The 21,208-nt window shown below is 43.4% G+C and overlaps 1 protein-coding gene across 6 annotated transcripts in view; it reads left to right on the top strand.

Annotated features, from left to right (window-relative positions):
- The window catches only part of MYOF (myoferlin), a 164,700-nt gene that overhangs the window by 88,676 nt on the left and 54,816 nt on the right, over positions 1–21,208 (top strand). For all 6 annotated transcript variants that reach the window (XM_045068911.1, XM_045068912.1, XM_045068913.1 and 3 more), the window contains 5 exons: positions 11,660–11,837; positions 13,044–13,168; positions 14,985–15,091; positions 17,434–17,626; positions 18,987–19,142. In XM_045068911.1, coding sequence (XP_044924846.1) covers positions 11,660–11,837; positions 13,044–13,168; positions 14,985–15,091; positions 17,434–17,626; positions 18,987–19,142 — 759 coding nt within the window. The remainder of the gene's footprint in view (positions 1–11,659; positions 11,838–13,043; positions 13,169–14,984; positions 15,092–17,433; positions 17,627–18,986; positions 19,143–21,208) is intronic.

Below are 21,208 nucleotides of genomic sequence, written 5' to 3' on the forward strand. Positions count from 1 at the left end.
CCCTACCAAAATCTGGCAAGAGTGATGATACCCCAAAACTGAATGGCCTTTTACAATTGGGTTGTGTGTTCGTGGGGAGGTGGCTGTAAAAGCCAACCCAAGTGGCATAGGTGCCACTGCTAATAATTACCACTTTCAGAAGGAGGCATATCTCAGGATCCCAGCATATGAGGGAGTATTTATATTAATGCCCATATTACAACAGCTCAGAGCCCCACTCTTCCATAAAGACAGGAAGTCTTCCAAATCCATCTTCCCAACCATTTGAAGAAATGGTTGTTGTTCTTCTTCTTTTTTAATCATCTCTTTCCCCCCTGGGGAAACAACTTTTGCATAACACCCATGATCCATACGGTAGAGAGCTACAGATGTATTTTTTTCCTAGTAACTTTTTCAGTGTTATTAACTCAAGGCAATAAATATCAAAAGAATATTATTATCATGAAATTGTTAAATGCCCCATTTTTCCTGGTCTATTAATTGACATCTACAGTACAGATTTGTTAACATATGGGATAGATAGGTCAATATTAAATTAGCCCTGTCTCTGTTGCTCACGAAATGATTTCCAACACATCATATACCATTATTATGGGTTTTAAAAATAAATTATGCTAGTTTTTTGTATTTTTATTTTTTAATTTCAAAAAACAATTAACACATAGCACGTATAAGTTGAAGGTGCCCAGTGTGTTGATGTGGTTTATTTATATACTAGCACTATGATTACCACTGGTTGTGTTAGTCAACACATCCGTCACATCACATAATTATAATTTCTTTCCATGGTGGGAACTTTCCAGATATAGTCTCTGAGCAACTTTGAAGTATGTAATACATTATCACTGACTATAATCATTGTGCTCTGCATTAGATCTCCAGAGTTTATTTTCCTTCTAACTGCAAGTTTATACACATTGACCAACATCTTCCAACTCTCCCAACCCCTGGTAACCACCCTTCTACTCTGTTTTTATGAGTTTGGCTTTTTCAGATTCCACATATACATGCTATCACACAGTATTTGTCTTTGTCTTTCTGACTTACTTCACTTAGCATAATACCCTCAGCGTCCAGCTGTGTTGTCACAAGTGACAATTTCCTTTTTCATGGCTAAATAATATTCCATTTTGTGTATGTGTACCGCATCTTCCCCCCATCTATTTCTGAGAACCCCAGGTTGATGCTTACCTGTTCCAGAAACTTGAATTTTTGGTCAGAGCAGCCGGCTCACTGGTGCCCCTCTGCCCAAGGCCACTCCTTGCTGGATCCCACCCCCCACAACACTCAACAAACTTCTTCTGGCTGCTTCTCTCCCCTTCACTTCCATTCCAAGCACAGGATAGACCCTTCTCTAATTTCCCTACATTACATCGGAAATGAAACTGCAACTTTAGGAAAGCTTTTACCTCCAGTCTGGGACATACACAGTGAAATGAAAAACTTGAAGAAGCAGCTTAAGGTGCCTCATCTCAAAGCCTCTGGGCTCAAACCAGCTCTCTGGGTCTCTCACAGTTGGGCTCCCTGTCTCTCTTCAACCTGCTTCCTTGCAGCAGGACTCAGCTCCCCATCGATCCCTACCCCCAGCACCACCTGTACACATGGCCACCTCAGGGTCCATGTCCAACTGCCAAGAGCTCCCAACCAAACAAGGCTTTCTCCTTCCTTCTAGCAGTCTCTTATCTGCCTGTTATGAGATTTGTGCCTTTCAGGATGAATGACCCAGAGAATATCCTTTCCCTTTAGAGGAAACTCTCCCTCCCCACTCCCTACCCCCTCCCCCGCCCCCATCACCCCAGAGCACTGTGGCCTTGTTCATTGAATCCCAAGAAGACAATATTAGGAGGTTAGAGTCCAAAGCAGTATATTCTGGATTTTCTAGTCCTGGCATGTTTAGAACATTGGTAGTACATTCGTGAGCCACACAGATTTTTAATGCAGTGCCTTTGTCTTCCCCTGAAAGAGAAGATTGTGCCACACATCCTTTCATAGGCTACCTCTGTCTGCAACCCTCAGGCTCAGGAAGGAACTTACACAACCACCAGCAAGCCACAGGGCATCAGTCTAGCTTCACACAGGGAAAATAATGCTTCTCCCCTTACGTGAGCACAGATTAGAACATAGTCCTGGCCAAAACATATGCTTCACACTTCATGTTACCAAACAGGACAGTTGAATTTAGGTTATTTAAGTTGTGAAAGAACCCTGGTAGGTATTCGTTTTATATTATAGTCAAAGGTCTATCCAAGCAGTTTTCCTAAAGCAAAGCAGTGGTCTGCCTTGAATGTGAATTCATCTTTCTACTTCTAGAATCAGAAACTGCCTAGAATTTTTAAGACCTAGTTTTCCCAGTTTTTATTAATTTACCTTATAAAAAATTTAGGGCAGATTTTTATTTTGCTTATCAGCCTCCTAAGCAAGTGGCTATAAAGGACAGGTTATTACATTAACTCTTGGGAGATGAGTCTTTGAGAAATTATCGAGTCTCTCTCCATCACTCTACTCCTTATCCCTCTACCTATCCCCACTGATGTACAGACACATAAATAATACCATTTGTGACTTAAAATATCAATGGTGCTACAATGCCATTCTTAGCGTTAACTAATGATTTTGACTACTCGAGTTATCCCAAAGTTTCTGATGTGTAGCCAGGAGTGATTTTGTTGAGGCAAGGATTTGAGTCAACTGTGCAGAAAGGCACATGCTCAGTTGGTTAAGCGGCTGCCTTCGGCTCAGGTCATGATCCCAGCATCCTGGGATCGAGTCCCGCATCTGGCTCCTTGCTCAGCAGGGAGCCTGCTTCTCTCTCTGCCTCTGCCTGCCATTCTGTCTGCCTGTGCTCGCTCTGTCTCCCTCTCTCTCTCTGAGAAATAAATAAAAAAATCTTTAAAAAAAAAAAAAAAAAAAGAAAGGCACGTGCTGGTGAGTGCACCTAGCCAACCACCCAGCACCTCCCTGAGATTGAGTCTAGGGGCTTCTCTATTCCTGACACTGGTGTGCAACTCTTACTTAGGTCTGAAGGAGTCTGTCCTCACCACCCCCATTTTTTCAGTTACTTTGTTACATTCCGTGGAGGTAATGATAAAATACTGTGATGCTCTTGAATTTTAGGGCTTGCTCTGATCTCAGGAACATCATCCTTGCAAATGATAAATCCGCGATAGCAGAAGGGGACCATTGAAGACCTTGAGTTCTGGACTTACCCTGACTTTTCAAATCTTACTTCTGGAGAATCGGTCATAAATCAGGAATTGTCTGTAGATGAAGTGTTTGCTGCAGGATCATGCAATGTAAACTTATTTTCTTTTGGCTTTTTACTCATTTTACTCATTAAAAAAGACACAGAGCCAAAAGCAGCAGGTTCCACTAGTCAGTAAGGTTCTGGTCAGTCTTTCTCTCCACCCCACAGTTGATGATAATCAACTCGGAAGCCCAGGAATTGTCACAGATCTTAAGAACAAATCTAGGAAATGGGGGTGGGGGGGTAAAAGAGAGGGTGGGGGGTAAAATGGAGCAGCTTACATGCCATTTACTGTGAGGATCATGACAGAAAATGGCTAGAAACCCCCCAAAAGCCTCTGTGGAGACAGCTGGTGTGGCGTGGGTGGGTTCTGGACTTGGGTCATTACAGATCAGCTCTTGAGGATGCCAGCTGGACCTTGGCCTTAGGCAGAAAGGCTGTCATGGGTTCTTGGCAAATATAGTGCCTCTTTTGCTATGTTCTGTCACCAGAACACAATTTAAGTCCATGATCCTTTTTATTTTAAGCACTCATAATGGAGGTGGGAGAGGAAGGAGGGGTAGGGAGAGGCTCAACAAAGCATGGCAACTAGAATGCAAAACCCAATTTGTTTTTTTACTCCGAATGATTCAACACATACAAACAAAGAAACATAGGTCATAAATGTAGTAAAAATAAAAGCAAAAAAAAAAAAAAAACCCACACAAAAAAACCCAAAAAGTCAACAATATATAGTGTCCACAGTATATGTCAATCATGTAAGAGAACAGCTTTTTAAAAACTGAAATAGAAAACAGTGTTCTTTGATCCAAATAACTAAACCCAGACAGAAAAATGGCTTATGTCATAAATTTAATAAAAGCAGAAATGAAATCTCTACACCAAAACCCCAGTAACATTAAAAAAAACAAGAGAGGACCTGAGATTCTGAAGACTTAGCCACAGTGCAGGGGACCAGGAGCCTCGTAAGAGGGTGAGATGAGCAGATTTGCATGAGTGCTAGGAGGAGTAATGAAAGCCGTCAGTCTAGAAGGTTGATCCTGACCCTTTCCCCGTTTTCAAAAATCCCGTGTTCTGGGTCATACGCAAGTAATGAAACTTCTAGTAACATTGAAGAGGGCAACTTCCTTGCTGTAAGATAATAGTACTAGTATTTGCTCTTTGGCCATGGTTCCTAACACTGAGCTCCTAAATCTCTTGGGATTTCCTGGGTAGTAGGAAGGTCTTTTGTTCTAATGAGGTGACTCATGGGCTCCTAGATTGAGGCTACTCTTGAGAAAGACCAAGCCATGATTCGAAGCTTGGAACTTTCTGCTCCATCTCCCGTTCTCAAGAGGGGGGCGAGAAGTTGAGCTAATGACTGATCACATACTTACATGATGAAGCCTCCGTAGAAATCCCCAAAATACAGGATTCAGAGAGCTTCTGGGTTGGTGAACACATACAGGTGTTGGGAGAGTGTTGTGTCCAAGACCTCTTGTCCCTTCCACATACCTTGCCCAACACAGCTCTTCTGTCTGGACATCCATCTGTAACCTTTATCATATCCTCTTATGATAAACTAGTAAACAGTAAAAAAAAAAAAAAAAACTCTTTTCCTGAGTTCTGTGAGCTGCTCTAGCCAGGTAATCAAACCTGAGGAGGAAGTCATGGGAACCTCCACCTTAGAGCCAACAGCTCGGAACCAGGACTGGCATCTAAAGTAGGGGAGGGGCAGCCTTGTGGGACTGAGCCCTTAATGTGTCCTCAGGTAGATAGTGTCAGGATTGAGGTAAATTGTTGGACGCCCAGCTGGTGTTGTGGAATTGCTTGATGTGGGAAAATCCCCCACACATCTGTGTAGTGTTGAGAGTGTGGTAGTCCTCTGACGGTAAAGGAGGAACACAGGGAGAGTGAATTTTTCCTACTTGGTTGCCAAAGAGCCCCGAGCTGTGCCACCTCCTGTTGCCCCAACCAAGAGATCCTTTGAGAGATGCAAACGGGCTCAACCTGTCACTTCCCTAAGGGATCAGACAGGTAAAAGATCAAGTGTTGCAATCCCATCCCTATTCAGACACCTGCTGGCTTCTGGAACCTCAGCCTGGCCCCTGAAGGACCCTGCTGTTTTGTCTCTACCATCTGGAATCTGTTCCTAGACCAGATTCTTCTACTCCTCTACTCCTTCTCAGTCTTTTCGTGTTGGACCTAAAGTACTGCAGGAGCATTTTATGAACATGCAGTCTGTCTGCTATTCAGTTAGAGCCTCCTTGAGTTCTCCCATCAGTCTGGCCTACATAAATGCTCAATAGATCTTGCTTGAAGTAGAACATTCCCTTCTTCCACCAGCTCCACCAGTGGCCAGCCATCTTTGGTAAACAGACCAAAGGTGGCAAATTAGGCAGTTTTCTTTGGCACAGCCTCCTTGTCACTGACCCTGAATGTCCCATGCCTAGTGGTCCCACAACCACTTTTAAGAGCTGTTGACTTGTTACCCCTTCTCAGTATTCTGTTTGACAAAAATAACCCCCTTCCCCAAATTTACTTCTGACACTCTACCCTATACACTTCCATCTACAACACGCACTGGTCTTTGATGATTAGAAAGAGAGCTCCAAGGCCTTACAGAGTCAAAGAAATATCCATCAGTGTTCAAGAGATCATCATTTACATTTTTTAACTTGCCCTGTTATGAGCAGTTTTGCCCCAAGGCTACTCAGGGAACAAAAGTTGAGGCTCCAGACTTCTCTGAACTATGTTGGTTGTTCCTTCTTCTCTCCACCTCTTTGAGCCCGGAAGGCACAGAGGAAGTGGGAAAGGTCTGGGGGAGGGCAGGAATTCTCAGCTGCAACAGTCCAGAGCCTGGCTTTGGGGCGGGTGAGCATACTTTGGATGGCCTGCTCTTTGTGGAGCTGGAGCTGTTCCATCTCGAGTGGCGGCTCCCAGTGTGTGCTGGATCTGCTGGGAGGCGTGGTGATGTCCAGAACCCAGATTACTGTCTTAGAGCTCAGACTCACCAGGGGGAGGGTCCTACCAGAGCTTCTGCAGGTGACTGCAAGCTATGCTCAGGAAAATCCAGGGCGATCTAATGGAATCATGGCCACGTGGAGGTGTGCAAGGCAGAGCCAGCCCAGCCAGAGGTAGCATCCCCACCCTTTCCAGAGCCTCCCCAGGCACCGACCGCCTCTCTTCTCGGCAGCCCCTGCATTAGCAGATGGCTCCAGCTTCAATGCTCATCACCGTTTCCGGACTTGGGCCCCAGTTATGTTTCATATTTTTGCTCTTTTGCTTCTCTTCTTTCATCCCAGTTGGTTTACAAAGAAGAAGTTGTGCTGTATCTCCAAGTTCTTAACTAATACAAATAACTTCCTACTTTCTAATGTTCACACGGTTTAAACCAAACCCAGACTTCCCATAGCAGTACTGAACCATGGTCAGTTCTGGAGGATTAAGCTTACTACTTAGTGGGTAGTGAAGGGGGCTCCTGACAAATGACAAAAGTCTCTGAAACCCTCTCTATCAGAATGACAGTGGACTAATGAAGGGAAGTTTTGGGGTTCCAAGTGCTAGGCGGAGTCTCTGGGGTGTGGGGCCCAGCTCTGAGTATATTTGAAAGCCTCTCAGGTAATTCAATATGCAGCTAAGGTTTCAAACCAATGTTTTAGAAAGACTTTCAAAAACGTTTGAGACCCCGAGGGATTTCTGATGAAATCCTAGTGGAGGTTTTCATTATACCATGTCAGAAATTCCTTTAACCAAAACGGAGATTTTGTAATAGCAGAATGTCCTGGGGTTCTTCAAGACAGCAAACTACAGTCAGTGTCAGATGTTTTTTAAAACAGTCCTCAAGAAGTTAAAAATAGAATTACCATGTGATCCAGAAATCCACTGCTGTGTATATACACAAAAGAATTGAAGGCAGGGACCCAAATGGATATTTGCACAGCCATGCTCATAGCAGCATTATTCACAATAACCAAAAGGTAGAAGCAGTCCATTGATAGCTGTCCAGCAATAGATGAATGGATAAACAAATGTAATATATACACACTGCTGAATTTATTACAAAAAGACACCATTAGAAGTGACTCTCATGGGCGCCTGGGTGGCTCAGTGGGTTAAGCCGCTGCCTTCGGCTCAGGTCATGATCTCAGGGTCCTGGGATCGAGTCCCACATCGGGCTCTCTGCTCAGCAGGGGGCCTGCTTCCCTTCCTCTCTCTCTGCCTGCCTCTCTGCCTACTTGTGATCTCTCTCTGTCAAATAAATAAATAAAATCTTTAAAAAAAAAAAAAAAGTGACTCTCGTGCCTTGGCAGCCTAAACAAGCAAACCAGAACATAAGCCTATAAATGTCTCAAGGTTAAGAAATCAAATTGAGGGATGCCTGGGTGGCTCAGTGGGTTAAAGCCTTTGCCTTGGGCTCAGGTCATGATCCCAGGGTCCTGGGATCGAGCCCCGCGTCGGGCTCTCTGCTCAGCAGGGAGCCTGCTTCCTCCTCTCTCTGACTGCTTCTCTGCCTACTTGTAATCTCTGTCTGTCAAATAAATAAATAAAATCTTAAAAAAAAAAAAAAAAGAAAGAAAAGAAAAGAAATCAAATTGAGTCTTGCATTGGGCTCCCTGATCAGTGGAGAGTCTGCTTCTCCCTCTCGCTCTAACCTCCCACCCCGGCCCCGGCCCCTGCTTGTGTACATGCGCGCTCTCTCTCTCTCTCTCTCAAATAAATAAAATCTTAAAGAAAAGAAAAAATCAAAACCAAAGGGCAAAAAATATCAATTAACCCTCTAGGCTTTCCCAAATAATGCAACCACTTAAGCTCTAGCCAATCAAATAATTTCCTTGTTTTCCTTCCACATTTGTTCTATAAAAGTCTTTTCCTCTGGCTCTTGCAGGTAGAGCACTCTTAATTGCTTCTGCTTTGTCACTGCCCAGTCAAATATATGTTTGCTCAAATAAAATATTAAAAATTTTAATATACTTCCATTTGTCTTTCGGCAGTGCAATGCAGAATTAGTAGGTCTTAAAGAGGAAGGGAACTCTGAGACAGCCTGCAATGGGACTAAATCTTGAGGACATTACACTGAGTAGAGTATGCCAGTCACTCAAGAACATGTATTGTTTGATTCCACTTACATGAGATACCCAGAGTAGTCAGACTCCTAGAAACTGAAAGTAGCTGGGAATGGGGAGCTGGGGTTTAATGGGTACAGGATTTCAATTTTGTAAGCTAGAATGACTTCTGTGGATGGATGGTGGTGATGGTTGCACAACAATGGGAATGTCCCCGACGCCACCAATTGGACACATGGTTTAGATGGTGAATTTTATGATCTGTGTATTTTATCACAATTTAAGAAGTTTTTGAAACTGTTGTCTAAGTACTTCTGTAAATGAAAGAACACATTTTTCAAAAATTAACATATAATGTATTATTTGCCCCAGAGGCACAGGTCGTGAATCATCAGGCTTACACAATTCATAGCACTCGCCATAGCACATACCCTTTCCAATGTCCATAACCCCACCACCCTATCCCTCCCCCCACAACCCCCCAGTAACCCTCAGTTTGTTTCATGAGAGTAAGGGTTTCTTATGGTTTTTCTCTCTCCCGGGCCCCATCTTGTTTCATTTTTTCCCTCCCTTCTCCCCATGACCCCTTGCCCTGCCTCTCAAATCCCTCATATCAGAGAGATCATATGATAGTTGTCTTTGATTGACTTATTTCACTGAGCATAATACCCTCTAGTTCCATCCACGTCATTGTAAAGGGCAAGAGTTCTTTTGATGGCTGCATAGTATTCCATTGTGTGCATATGTGTGTGTGTGTGTGTGTGTGTGTGTGTGAGTATCACCTCCTCTTTATCCATTCATCTGTTGATGGACATCTAGGTTCTTTCCATAGTTTGTCTATTATGGACATTGCTGCTGTAAACATTCAGGTGCACATGCCCCTTCAGATCACTACATTTGTATCTTTAGAGTAAATACCCAGTATTGCAATTGCTGGGTCATAGGCTCTATTTTCAACTTTCTGAGGAACCTCCATACTGTTTTCCAGAGTGACTGCACCAGCTTGCATTCCCACCAACAGTGTAGGAGGGTTCCCCTTTCTCCACATCCTTGCCAACATCTGTTGTTTCCTGACTTGTTAATTTTAGCCATTCTGACTGGTGGGAGGTGGTATCTCACTGGTTTTGATTTGTATTTCCCTGATGCCGAATGATGTTGAGCACTTTTTCATGTGTCTATTGGCCATTTGGATGTCTTCTTTGCTGAAATGTCTGTTCATGTCTTCTGCCCATTTCTTGATTGGATTATTTGTTCTTTGGGTGTTGAGTTTGATAAGTTCTTTGCAGATTCTGGTTATTAGCCCTTTATCTGATATGTCATTTGCAAATATCTTCTCCCATTCTGTCAGTTGTCTTTTAGTTTTGTTGCCTGTTTCCATTGCTGTGCAAAAGATTTTGATCTTGATGAAGCCCCAGTAGTTCATTTTTGCCCTTGCTTCCCTTGCCTTTGGTGATGTTTCTAGGAAGAAGTTGCTGTGGCTGAGGTTGAAGAGGTTACTGGCTATGTTCCATTAAGGATTTCAATGGATTCCTGTCTCACATTTAGGTCTTTCATCCATTTTGAGTCTATTTTTGTGTGTAGTGTAAGGAAACAGTCCAGTTTCATTCTCCTGCATGTGGCTGTCCAGTTTTCCCAACACCATTTGTTGAAGAGACTGTCTTTTTTCCATTGGAGATTTGAAAGAACACATTTTTATCCAGGACAGAAGACCTACTCATGATTGTGATTCATTTAATAGAATGAAGGCCATGGTATGAATGAATAACAAAGGGAAATCAGTTAATTAATATCCTACCAGGATCAAGTAATTTTTATTAGCTTCCTAGAGGTGAAAAATGTCATTACTTTGCCACTTAGATTATGGTACACTAATTGGTAGCAAGGTAGGAATGCAAAAAAAGCAAATCAACAACAGCAAGGGTCATCATATGCCAAAGTTTGATAGCAGTGTGGCCTCCAGATCTCACATGGAAAGACTGCAGATCTTGGAGTTCCTTCTCTAGGGCCTTTCAAACTAAACTTGCTGTGGTGAGAATTTGTCAAACGATTTGAATATTATCCCTCATGGGTCTCTGCAAGCTCTCTAGTGAAGCATGTAGCCAATGTGGTCACACCATAATAACCACTGTAGTCTCAAACCCAAGCTGGGCAAGCATCTACAGAGACTGGCTGCCAATAGGGACCTGGAAAGGTTCTAGATGTGGACAATATTAAGGGACAGAATGCCTAGGACACAATGAAATACAGCAATTTAAAGCATTGCATGGCTCTGTTTGGCTAAAGAAGGCAAGGTACCCAATGATCAGTGGGGACATGATCCACAAAGAAGGAGAGATGCCATCTGAACAAGGATTTGGGGGCAGGAGGTAGATTCAAGAGACTTTATGTGCCTAAATGTAGGAAGGCCAGAAGGGCTCATGATCATGCCTGCTAGGCTAAAGGTTTCTCAGTGTGGTCATTGTTGGCCCTCTGTTCAGCTCCTTCACACACATTAACACTCAGTCAGCCGGCAATTAAAAAAAGAGAGAGAGAGAGAGAGAGAGAGAGATGGGGCACCCAGGTGGCTTAGTGGGTCAAGCCTCTGCCTTCGGCTCGGGTCATAATCCCAGGGTCCTGGGATCGAGCCCCGCATCAGGCTCTTTGCTCAGCGGGGAGCCTGCTTCACCCCATCTCTCTGCCTGCTTGTGATTTCTCTCTCTGTCAAATAAAATAAAATCTTTAAAAAGGAGAGAAAGGAAAAAAAATTTGATTTCTATTTCCGAAAACAGATAAGTAAGTTCAACTAAATTCACTTGTTTTTAAAATCTTACATTAAAAATCTTTCTTGTTAAAAAAAATCTTCATCGTTTTTGATTAGAAAATTAATACTTAAATAATTCAAACAATTAAAAAGGTAGAAAGTAAGGTTAGCCAGAACCTCTCTACCTTCCCCAGTGTAACTGTTAACAGTTTTATTCCTATTCTTCCAGACTTCCTTCATGCATATGCCAATATTAAACTATATATTCAGTGGGTTTGCCTAAAAATGCATTTTTTCCTTGTTTGCACATATGGGTCTACTTGTATTTTTATTAAATTTATTCCACTATATGAATGTAACATAGTTTATTTAACCTGTGACTTATTGATAGACATTTGTATCATTCTCGGTTTTTTCTCTATTCCAGTCAACACTGCAGCAAACATCCTGGCACTTCTATCTTTGCCCACTTGAATGAGTCCTAGAGAGAATGCTAGATTTAAGAACATTTTCTACTGCCATTTAATTCAACACAAATTATTAGGTTTAAAATTACACCTCCTAGAAACCTACATGTAAATTAGAGTAAAACAAGTCTCACTTATCCTCATGTCTGTTTGTACTTTATAGAAATACCAGCGAAGGCGGAAGTATAGCCTGTCTGCTGTGTTCCATTCAGCCACCATGTTGCAAGATGTTGGCGAGGCCATTCAGTTTGAAGTCAGCATTGGGAACTATGGCAACAAGTTTGACACGACTTGTAAGCCTTTGGCATCAACCACTCAGTACAGCCGTGCTGTATTTGATGGTAAGAGTCACTCTAACCATCTCTCCTTCCACATTGACAGTGGGTGTACCACAGGACAAGAAGCACCTGGCATAGTCTCCCTTTGGCAGCCATTATGCTCAGTATATGCTTTGTGGGAAGAAAAGGTTGAATGGGGAAGAGAGGTGTCTGGAGTTCAATCATCTTCAAGACTGGTCAAACCCAATAAGTCATAGGCCCTTTGCCAGGGTCTGAACCCTAGTTCCCCCTCCCATGTCCAACTTTCACACTGGCTCTGCTTTGTAAAATCACAAGGTGGCAACTTGCTGAACTCGGAGCTCCCCTAAATCAGCTCCTGCTCTGCCCAGCTCCACCCAACCAAGCCATAAACTACTCTTAGATTGAGTAGTTGAAGTGGATGGGACTTGGGCTCAGGCCCTGGAAAATCTAACTTCTGGTCCTCATTCTGTGACTCGCCAGCATTGTGACCTTAGCCATATCACTTAATTGTAAACTTCAGTTTCAACCACTTCTCCAGAGTTGCTGTGAGGATTGAATCGCTGTATTTGAACACAGGTGGATGAGAAACAGCCCCCACTTTTAAGTTTACATTCTAGTGTGTAAAATAAGTCATAATAGAAAGTGGAGTATGAAAATGCTCTAGTGAAGGTTTCAACAAATGGTTTAAGAGTATACAGAAAGGAGAGAGAAATGCTGATCAAATGTTCCAACAGTATTGCTATAGTTTTTAACTAACTTCTGTATATAAACAGTGTTAAAATATCAAATGTACTAGAAAATGTCAGCTGATAATTCTTAATTATCATAAGGCTCTCAGTAATACAAAACCCCATGTATCCAGCTAAGGCTTTAGCAAAGAGAAAAAATTCTTTTTTTTTTTTTTTTTGCCCCAGTTCCAACAAAAATATTTACTTAGAATAGCACTTTTCAGGTGCAGAAACATACAATCTAACCCCCTATGCTGTGTATTTTCTGCTGCCATGTTGTGGAATCATCAGTGATGTTCAGACATATGATCCTGAACCCCTACGAGATCCTAAAATTGTTGTATTCAGTTTACTAGGGTATTTTAGAGAGATTTCCAAAACAACTATCCCTCAGTTCCTTCAAATAAAACTTAAAACCCAGATCACCCCAAACCATTCCGGGTACAGATCGATCAGTAGCCCAGTTTGCATAAATGCATTAAGTGTCCAGTGTTCATCAACTCTCAATGTTCTACACCAGGGAACTACTATTATTACCTGCCTTGGGCCCATACAAAGCCAGTTGTTACCCTGACTTCTTACTGGGAGGACATTAGTCATCGCCTGGATGCGGTAAACATTCTCCTAGCCATGGCAGAACAGTTGGTAAGTTTATCTTTCCTACATTTCCTTTCCACCAAACAGTAAATTATGTGTTAGTTTTAGGCTAGATCCCTCTAACACAAGACCTCAGGTTACAATGATAAGATAAATGTTCTTTTGTACAGTTGAGGTAGGTGTTCCAAGGCTGGTACAGAGGTTTGGTGGTAATGAGGACCCAAACTCCTTCCCTGTTGTTGCTCTCCCGTCACTAAGGCGTTGTCATTGTCTGCACAGTTGAGGCAGCTCAGCGCTACACCTGCCCTCCAGCCTGAGGGAAGGGAATGGGGAAGTAGAGGACACAGGCCTTTCCCTTGAAGGGAAAGACCCAGAAGTCACATACTTGACTTCTACTCATTCTCCGTTGGCCAGAATCCAGTCACACAGCCACATCCTTCTTTGGATAGGTTGGGTTACTACTTCTTGGGTTAGCAGATGACCAGATGAAAGCCCTCTTACTGAGGAAGGAGGGAGTGGGTATTGAAGTAGGAGGACAACCCACAGTTTCTGCCACAATGAGGTGTGGCATGGAGAATGGTTCATTCCAGTTGAAACATGTAGCCCTTAGAGCTTTACTGTTAATGGGGTAAAAATCTTCACTATGGGAGGGGTTGGGCTCAAGGAACCAGAGCCTGACATGTTATATTCTCTTTGTAAACTAGAGGACCTTGTTTGGAGGTTGGGGGTACCTTCTGGTTAAAACTGCATAGATGCAGTATCTGTAATTTTCCATCTAGTTGACATTGATGAGAAGGGGCTCATGGTTGGGCTATGTCTTAAGTCAAAGATACTACATTACTTCTATCAGGTACTAATAAAAATCCATCTATTATTAGTGTTTTGATTTCCAGATTACATTAGTGTTAATATTTTCTAAGCTTTAACCTCTGTCAGGGTGGAACCAACATGTGTGGGGGTCCTGGAATATACCTGAACAAAGAGTCCATGGCAAAGCCTGAAAATACTGTTTTATGTTATGAAGACAATATTGAAGGAGAATTGTAGGTTTAAGTCAACTGAAGCATAATCGTTCCCATAACAAAGCTGCAGGTGATATGCAGTGTAGTTATGGTATGAACTTCCAGTCCTCTGTCTTGAGGAACTTAGTAAAGAATTGGTCACCCCTCTATTCTGATGATGTTTTGGGTGTTCTTCAGCCTTATTCATCAACATTGACCAGGCTGTCTATACTCCATGCTCAGCTGGACAGAATGGTGTTTTCCCATGATCAGGTTTATTCTAGTCTTCCTGATTTCTGCAGTTATAACTCCTTTCTCCAAGAGTGAGAAACCCCATTTGTTCATTTGGTAAATCCTAAAATCCACAGATAAACCACTGTGAAAAGCAAATCAGTTTAGAGTTTGATATGTTCATGGTTCTTTCTTTTCTTTAAACTGAGGGTGTATCATCAAAATATTATGTTCAAAAGTTATTTGGGTTAGTTTGGTGTAGTTATGCTATTCATCTGCAATAGCAGTCATTTGTTTCTGTTCTATGTTCCATGTTGGGGTTCCTTCCCCCATCTTTATTGGTTTTATTTTATTTCCTCTTTGAATACATAAAATATTTACATGGTTTCAAAGGCCAAAGGTGTAGGAGAGATTGTCCTATTACTTGTACATGTCAGCATTGATTGCATTTTGAAGACAAGTGAATAGTGCTAAGCTATGGTGAGCATTTTTGAATGTAAGAAATTAAATGCTCTGGTTTTTCTGTTAAGCCTTTTGTGCATTTTTTTTCTTAAAGATAAATGTTCAACCTTTACTGAGTTTAACAGCATAATGCACAATGACCAATTATTTCCTCTTTCCAAATTCTCCAGCAATTGAATCTTGAGGCTCTGAAAGCAGGGATGCAAGGTAAAGTTCCTGCAAACCAGCTGGCCGAAATATGGTTGAAGCTGATTGATGAAGTTATAGAAGATACAAGGTACAGTGACCTTGTTCCTCTCTCAGAATTCCCAGTCATGCTTTCCTTCCTAGAACTGTAAGACTAAAAGACCCTCTAGGATTGTTTCCATTGTTTGCCTGAAAAAAAGTCGAGGTTCTCAAAAGGCCCTAGTCACTGGGAGGAGTCTCTAAATCACCACCTGGAAAAGCTCCACTTTCGGATTCTGGGCCAGTTCTAAAGCAGCCTCCGGGAGGGGAGGCCAGGAGGCTAGAGGCCTCTTCTGGAAGCACCTCCCAGGGCAGCCCAGGCAAGCGGTGGGGAGACGGAAGGAGGTAGCAGGCCTAGGCCTGACTCGCTCCCATCAATCCCTGTGTGCCCACTGCCAGGAGAAAGGGGACTCCTGGCTCCCACAGAGAAGGGGGCCTCAGGGTGGGGCATTGACTTTGCCATTCAGAATAACAGTCCCAGTTCACAAACATGTTTTTAGAAACAGCCTTTTTACTTGCCTTTTTAACTGAGTGCCTATTGAACTGTGGCTAAAACTCCCTTCACAAAGCCAGTAGATTTGACTTGAGCCAGAAACCCTTTTAGGACTGTGACTTTGGGGAAACAGCTCAGATCCCAGGGCATTTGGAAATCAAAGGGGGAAGTGATTCATCCCAAACTCATTTTAAATATTGACTAATAGTGCAGTGGACAAGGAAGTTACAAAAGAAAAGCCTATTGAAAACTTCTCCTAAGCAGCAAAAATCAGGAATGGTTCCCCACCCCCACCCTCACTCCCAACTCGGGGCTGACACCCTCAGTCTCCCTGTCGTCTTGTGCCTTCTAGTGGTTTCACTAGGTCATTGAAGCCCAGCTGAGATCAGAGCCCTGCTGGCATTTCAATTCAGAGGATTTAAAGCTGGGTCTTAAAGGTCATCTCTCCCAGTCTCCTTATTTAGGGGTGAGCAAAGAGAGGCCCAAGGAGGTGAAGTGGTGCATTTGATAACCAGAGCTGGGTTTTCGACACAACTTTTCCCACGACATGCTTCACACAGGCAACATCTCTTTGTGGAAGGTCTCCTGTGTGACTTTGGAGCTAGCGGCTTCCATATCCGTTTTGTGCCTCGAGGAATTATTCCTGGGACTTAACCTTTCCAGCCTATGACCACAATTACTAATGCAACCAAACAGAAATATTCGGTAATACCTTCGTGTGGAAAATTCTGTGAATTTCAGGATTTGCTGAGCAAAACACAGAACCATCTATTGACACAGGTTTTGAACCAAATGGATGTGAACTGTTTTTGAAGGATCAAATGGAATCTTTTTAACGTGATGTAACAGGAAACTTGTGTTTAAAGGAAGTCATGCTGGGATTTCCTTCATTTAAGAAGCTAGGGGACCAAAAAAAAAAAAAAGAAGAAGCAGCAACAGCAGCTAGGGGACATTCAAATCAATGGAATTTCTAGGTAGAAACAATGTGAGTAGAACTTCCTGGAATTGGTGACAGGCTCACCCAGAGGCCCCACCAGCTGCCGCGGTGAGAGGAAGACTCTGCAGAAGAAGGTGAATTCTGGCCCCAGCTCAGCGGTTCTAGACTTCTCATTTTAATGGGAGCTTTGCCTCCACAAGTGGTTCTTAACCTTTTGGGAAACTAATGGGCCCCTTCAAATTTCTAATGAGATGGATAATGAGGAAGACAAAGCTTAATGACGAAGGCCACATCATTCAGACTTTACTCAGCAGTCGGCATTGTTCTAAGTGCTCTCCATATATGAATTCATTTATTCTCACAGCGGCCCTAACAGTTAGATGCTCTTGTCCCAGCTTTGAAGATAGGAAAACAAAGAGATTAACTGCTCAGAATCACAGAACTAGTAAATGGTGGGTCAGGATTTGTACCCAGATGGTCGGCTCCAAAGCATGGGATCTTTGTCATACGTGGCAAGGCCTGCCAACACGGACACAGATTTTAAAATAAGTTCCAGGAGTTTGCAGACCTGCCAAGACCCCCTGCCCTCCTCCACGCACTGCCTAGAGGTGTGTGGTCCTTGGGAACCCTTCTGCTGAATGCTCTGTGATCTGCCTTCATCTTGTGGGTCTGTACTCCGGTTGTAAGAAGCAAAAAAAAAAAGGAAGATGTGTTCCTCCCAAATGCTGCAGCTGTTTCCATCTCCTCTCCAGTGACTCCACGGGGTCTGGAGTTAAACCCAAGAAATTGCTTTGGAATGTTAATCCCCCTCCCCGCAATGCTCAGAATCTGTCAAGCAGGTCAGTTCTGCCAACACCACAGACACGGCTCCCAAGATGGAAGTCAAACGGAAATGGATTCGACAGCTCTGACACCCAGAAAGCTGTTCTGCAGAATATCTGTTTCATTTCTTTTCTTTCTTTAGGTACACATTGCCTCTCCTGGAAGGAAAAGCCAATGTCACAATTCTCGACACTCAGATCCAAAAGCTGCGGTCCCGATCTCTCTCCCAGATCCACGAGGCAGCTGTGAGGATGAGGTCTGAGGCCACGGAGGTGAAGTCTACACTGGCAGAAATCGAGGACTGGCTTGAAAAATTGCTCCAACTGACTGAAGAGGTAGGACTTTTTAAACTCCTCAAAGGTCACTTGGTATGGAAGAGGGCTTCTGTGGAATGGCACCACGGCTAGAGAAGGCGGTTGGAGAATCTAGTATCTGGGATATTGAGCAGATCTGACAAAAGCAGGCAGCTGAGGAGTTACTGGGCTGGGATGCTCATGGGTAATGGGCTGAGCATCACTGAAATGGGGACGGGAGAAGAACATTGAGTTGGGGGTCCTGGAAAGGTCTTCACGGTCGATAGATCATTGTCATTACCATGATTTAAGCAGAGAATACCTCAAGTTGAGGGATAACGTCAGATCTGTGGCACAGAGGATGGACGTGCCCTCTTTGCTTGGGATTGGGAAGACCTGCTTGCAAATTCTGAATCTACCATGTGTAAACTTGGGCAGCCTCTGTAAGCTTCAGTGTCCCCATGTATAAAACGGAGACCATTGTAGTACTCCCTTCACAGCACTGTATTGTGAAGATTCAAGGAGATGATGACCGTAAAGGGCTTAGCACAGTACGCAGCACACATTAACCTCTGGGGACTGGAAATCCAAGAGCGTAGGAAACCCCTCCGACTGGGCTTCAGAGATTCAGCTGGAGGGGGATCATCCTATAGTTGTGGATAGAAATACATGTGCCAAAACATGGATTGTTAGTAATTTTTATTTTCTGCTTTCTGTGTTTTAGTACTTTCAAAGTTCCCTTATGGTGAACGTATATCCCCTTTATAATCAGAAAAAAGGAGGTTTAAAAAAAAACTAAATGAGGGGCACCTGGGTGGCTCAGTGGGTTAAAGCCTCTACCTTTGGCTCAGGTCATGATCCCCGGGTCCTGGGATCGAGCCCTGCGTCTGGCTCTCTGCTTAGTGGGGAGCCTGCTTCCCCCTCTCTCTCTGCCTGCCTCTCTGCCCACTTGTCTGTCAAATAAATAAATAAAATCTTTTAAAAAAATGAATATCTCCAATTGGGCAAACACAGGATTGTAAGCTGGGGATGCTTTGTCTATGTCCTGTGACCTGTGTGAATCCTGTAACCCTTGACCGCTGTCAAGGGCTTTCTTCAGATGGTGGGTGAGAGAAGAGGGGGTGTTTGGTCAAATACCTCTCAGTGCTGTGGAGGGCAGGGTTTGGGTGGTGAAGCTCCCCTCTGCTTTGCCCTGTTCCTTCCGGCCAGCCGCGGTCTGCCTCCCAGCCCCGCAGGCTCCGGGTGGTCCCAGAAGGTAGGTGACTCCGGAATTCAGGCAGATCCCCACCCACAGAGTTTCTGGGCTAAGGGGAGCCCTGAGGAGCCAGTGGCTGGGCGTCCAGTCCCTCCGCCCTCAGACTAACTCCAGCTCCACCCCTTCTCCATCCGCCCGCGTGACCAGCCGCAGAACAGCATGCCCGACGTTATCATCTGGATGATCCGGGGAGAGAAAAGACTGGCCTATGCACGCATTCCCGCCCATCAGGTTCTCTACTCCACCAGTGGGGAGACTGCGTCCGGCAAGTACTGCGGGAAAACCCAGACCATCTTGCTGAAGGTACGGCCTCACCCCCGTGTACTGTGAACTGCTTCCACACACAACCCACATTCCCGGGAAGGGGCTGCTTTATTTGCTGAACACAGGGTGACTAGGGCGATCGTGATCAATTCCAACCCATTTGGGGGCACCTTCCCCCGGGGCGGTAATTCCCAGAGAGTCGTCTGCTGGCATTCAGTCAAGGTCACTTCTGGAGAGATCTCTGTGACATTAATAGTAACGTGCCATTGTGAATGCCGTGCTTTCTGGCAGGAATTTTCCTCTTATTTCTAATGGCTCATGCTAAGCAAGGCCTCCTTCCCTTCCCTTGTAGTGAGTGTTCAGGAAGAGGAAAAAAAGAAGTAGTAGAGATAGTCTGTACAGCCTGTGCCCTCACGAACTGGTCTTCGGATTGAGAACTGAGAGTCTGCTGCTTTAGAGCAGTTCTGAACATTTTTAGAGCTCCTTTAAGAACCTGGTGGAAGCTACCAGCCCTCTCTTCCAGAAGCGTGCACATTTCACATGCAGCCAACGTTTAATACATGATCCAGGAGCTTCGTAGACCCCGTAAGCCCACCCCAGGACCCTGCATTAAAAACTGCTCTGTGTGTGCTTATGGAGAACCAAGGGAGGGCCCAGGGCTGAAAACCTAGAAATTCAAAACAGTCCCGTGGGCATGGTTTGGCATCCCTGTCCCCGGCCAGTCCCAGCCCAAAGAGAAAGAAAGAAAGAAAGAAAAATCAAGAAGAGAAAAAGCAGCCAGGGGACAGTGTTCTTTTAAAACATGGAGATATCTCCTAATTTTTAATAAATGTACTCATTGTTCTTTAATCAGGAGGGTGAAAATAGAACCAGAGTGATTATCTTCCTTCACGTATCTCTGGGTGGAATAAATGTTACTTCAGGTAGAACCACAATGACAGTTGTGTCTGTAAGCAGTCGGTGGAAGCAAACTGATTAATAAATAAAATTTTACAGTGGATGGGGGAGGAGGCAACATGGTATTCTCCGTGCTAGGTTTTAGAACCTGGTGGATAAAGATCAAAATGCTTCCAAGGCGATGTTGTATGTATTTATTGATTTTGTTAACACTCATTATCCAGTTTAGGGAGATGTTGAATTCATAGGGGTTTTTTGCTCAAAAAATTATTGAAGACCCCAGAGAGCTTTTGTCTTTGTGGGCTATAGCTATCAATATTTATTGTAATAGAAATTAAAATGAGAAATTTAAAAAATATTTATTACTTCATTTTATTTTATTTTATTTTATTTTTTAAAGATTTTATTTATTTATTTGAGAGAGAGACAGTGAGAGAGAACATGAGCAAGGAGAAGGTCAGAGGGAGAAGCAGACTCCCCATGGAGCTGGGAGCCCGATGCGGGACTTGATCCCGGGACTCCAGGATCATGACCTGAGCCGAAGGCAGTCGTCCAACCAACTGAGCCACCCAGGCGCCCTATTACTTCATTTTAAAATAACAATAATTAAACCCATTATATGTTAATATAAATTACATATTTTTAATAACATATAACTGCATTCTCTTTACAAAATTAGAAGGGCATTTTACATTTTTGCAAACCTCTTTAATGCCTGGCTTCACAGAAATACAACTGGATTCCCATATCTGCTTCTACAGTTGATCTGATAGAATAAGTTGTTTGGTTAATTATATGAAGAGGGGGCGCCTGGGTGGCTCAGTCAGTTAAGCATCTTCCAGTCATGATCCCAGGGTCCTGGGATAGAGAGCGCCCTCAACCCCCCCCCATTTCTCAGTGGGGGGCCTGCTTCTCCCTCTGCCTGCCACTTCCCCTGCTTGTGCTCTCTCTCAAATAAATAAAATCTTTTTAAAAATTTCTAAAAAATAAAAGAAGTCTATGAAGAGAATTGGGCCTCACATAGATACGTAATTGGACAATGGAAGAGTATTTTAATATCCTTTTCAGATAATTGTGGATACACATTTTTTGGTATAACATTAGACTCAAGTAGTAATAACCTCTAAAAGGTGATTACAATATGGAGTTTGAAACCATATCAGTGAACTTTTCATTCTCAGCTGCATTGAAATCCATTGGTTTATTTT

This window comes from Mustela putorius, unplaced genomic scaffold, assembly GCF_011764305.1.
Source record: "Mustela putorius furo isolate JIRA1106 unplaced genomic scaffold, ASM1176430v1.1 tig00003909_pilon_pilon_pilon, whole genome shotgun sequence".
Classification (NCBI taxonomy): Eukaryota; Metazoa; Chordata; class Mammalia; order Carnivora; family Mustelidae; genus Mustela; species Mustela putorius.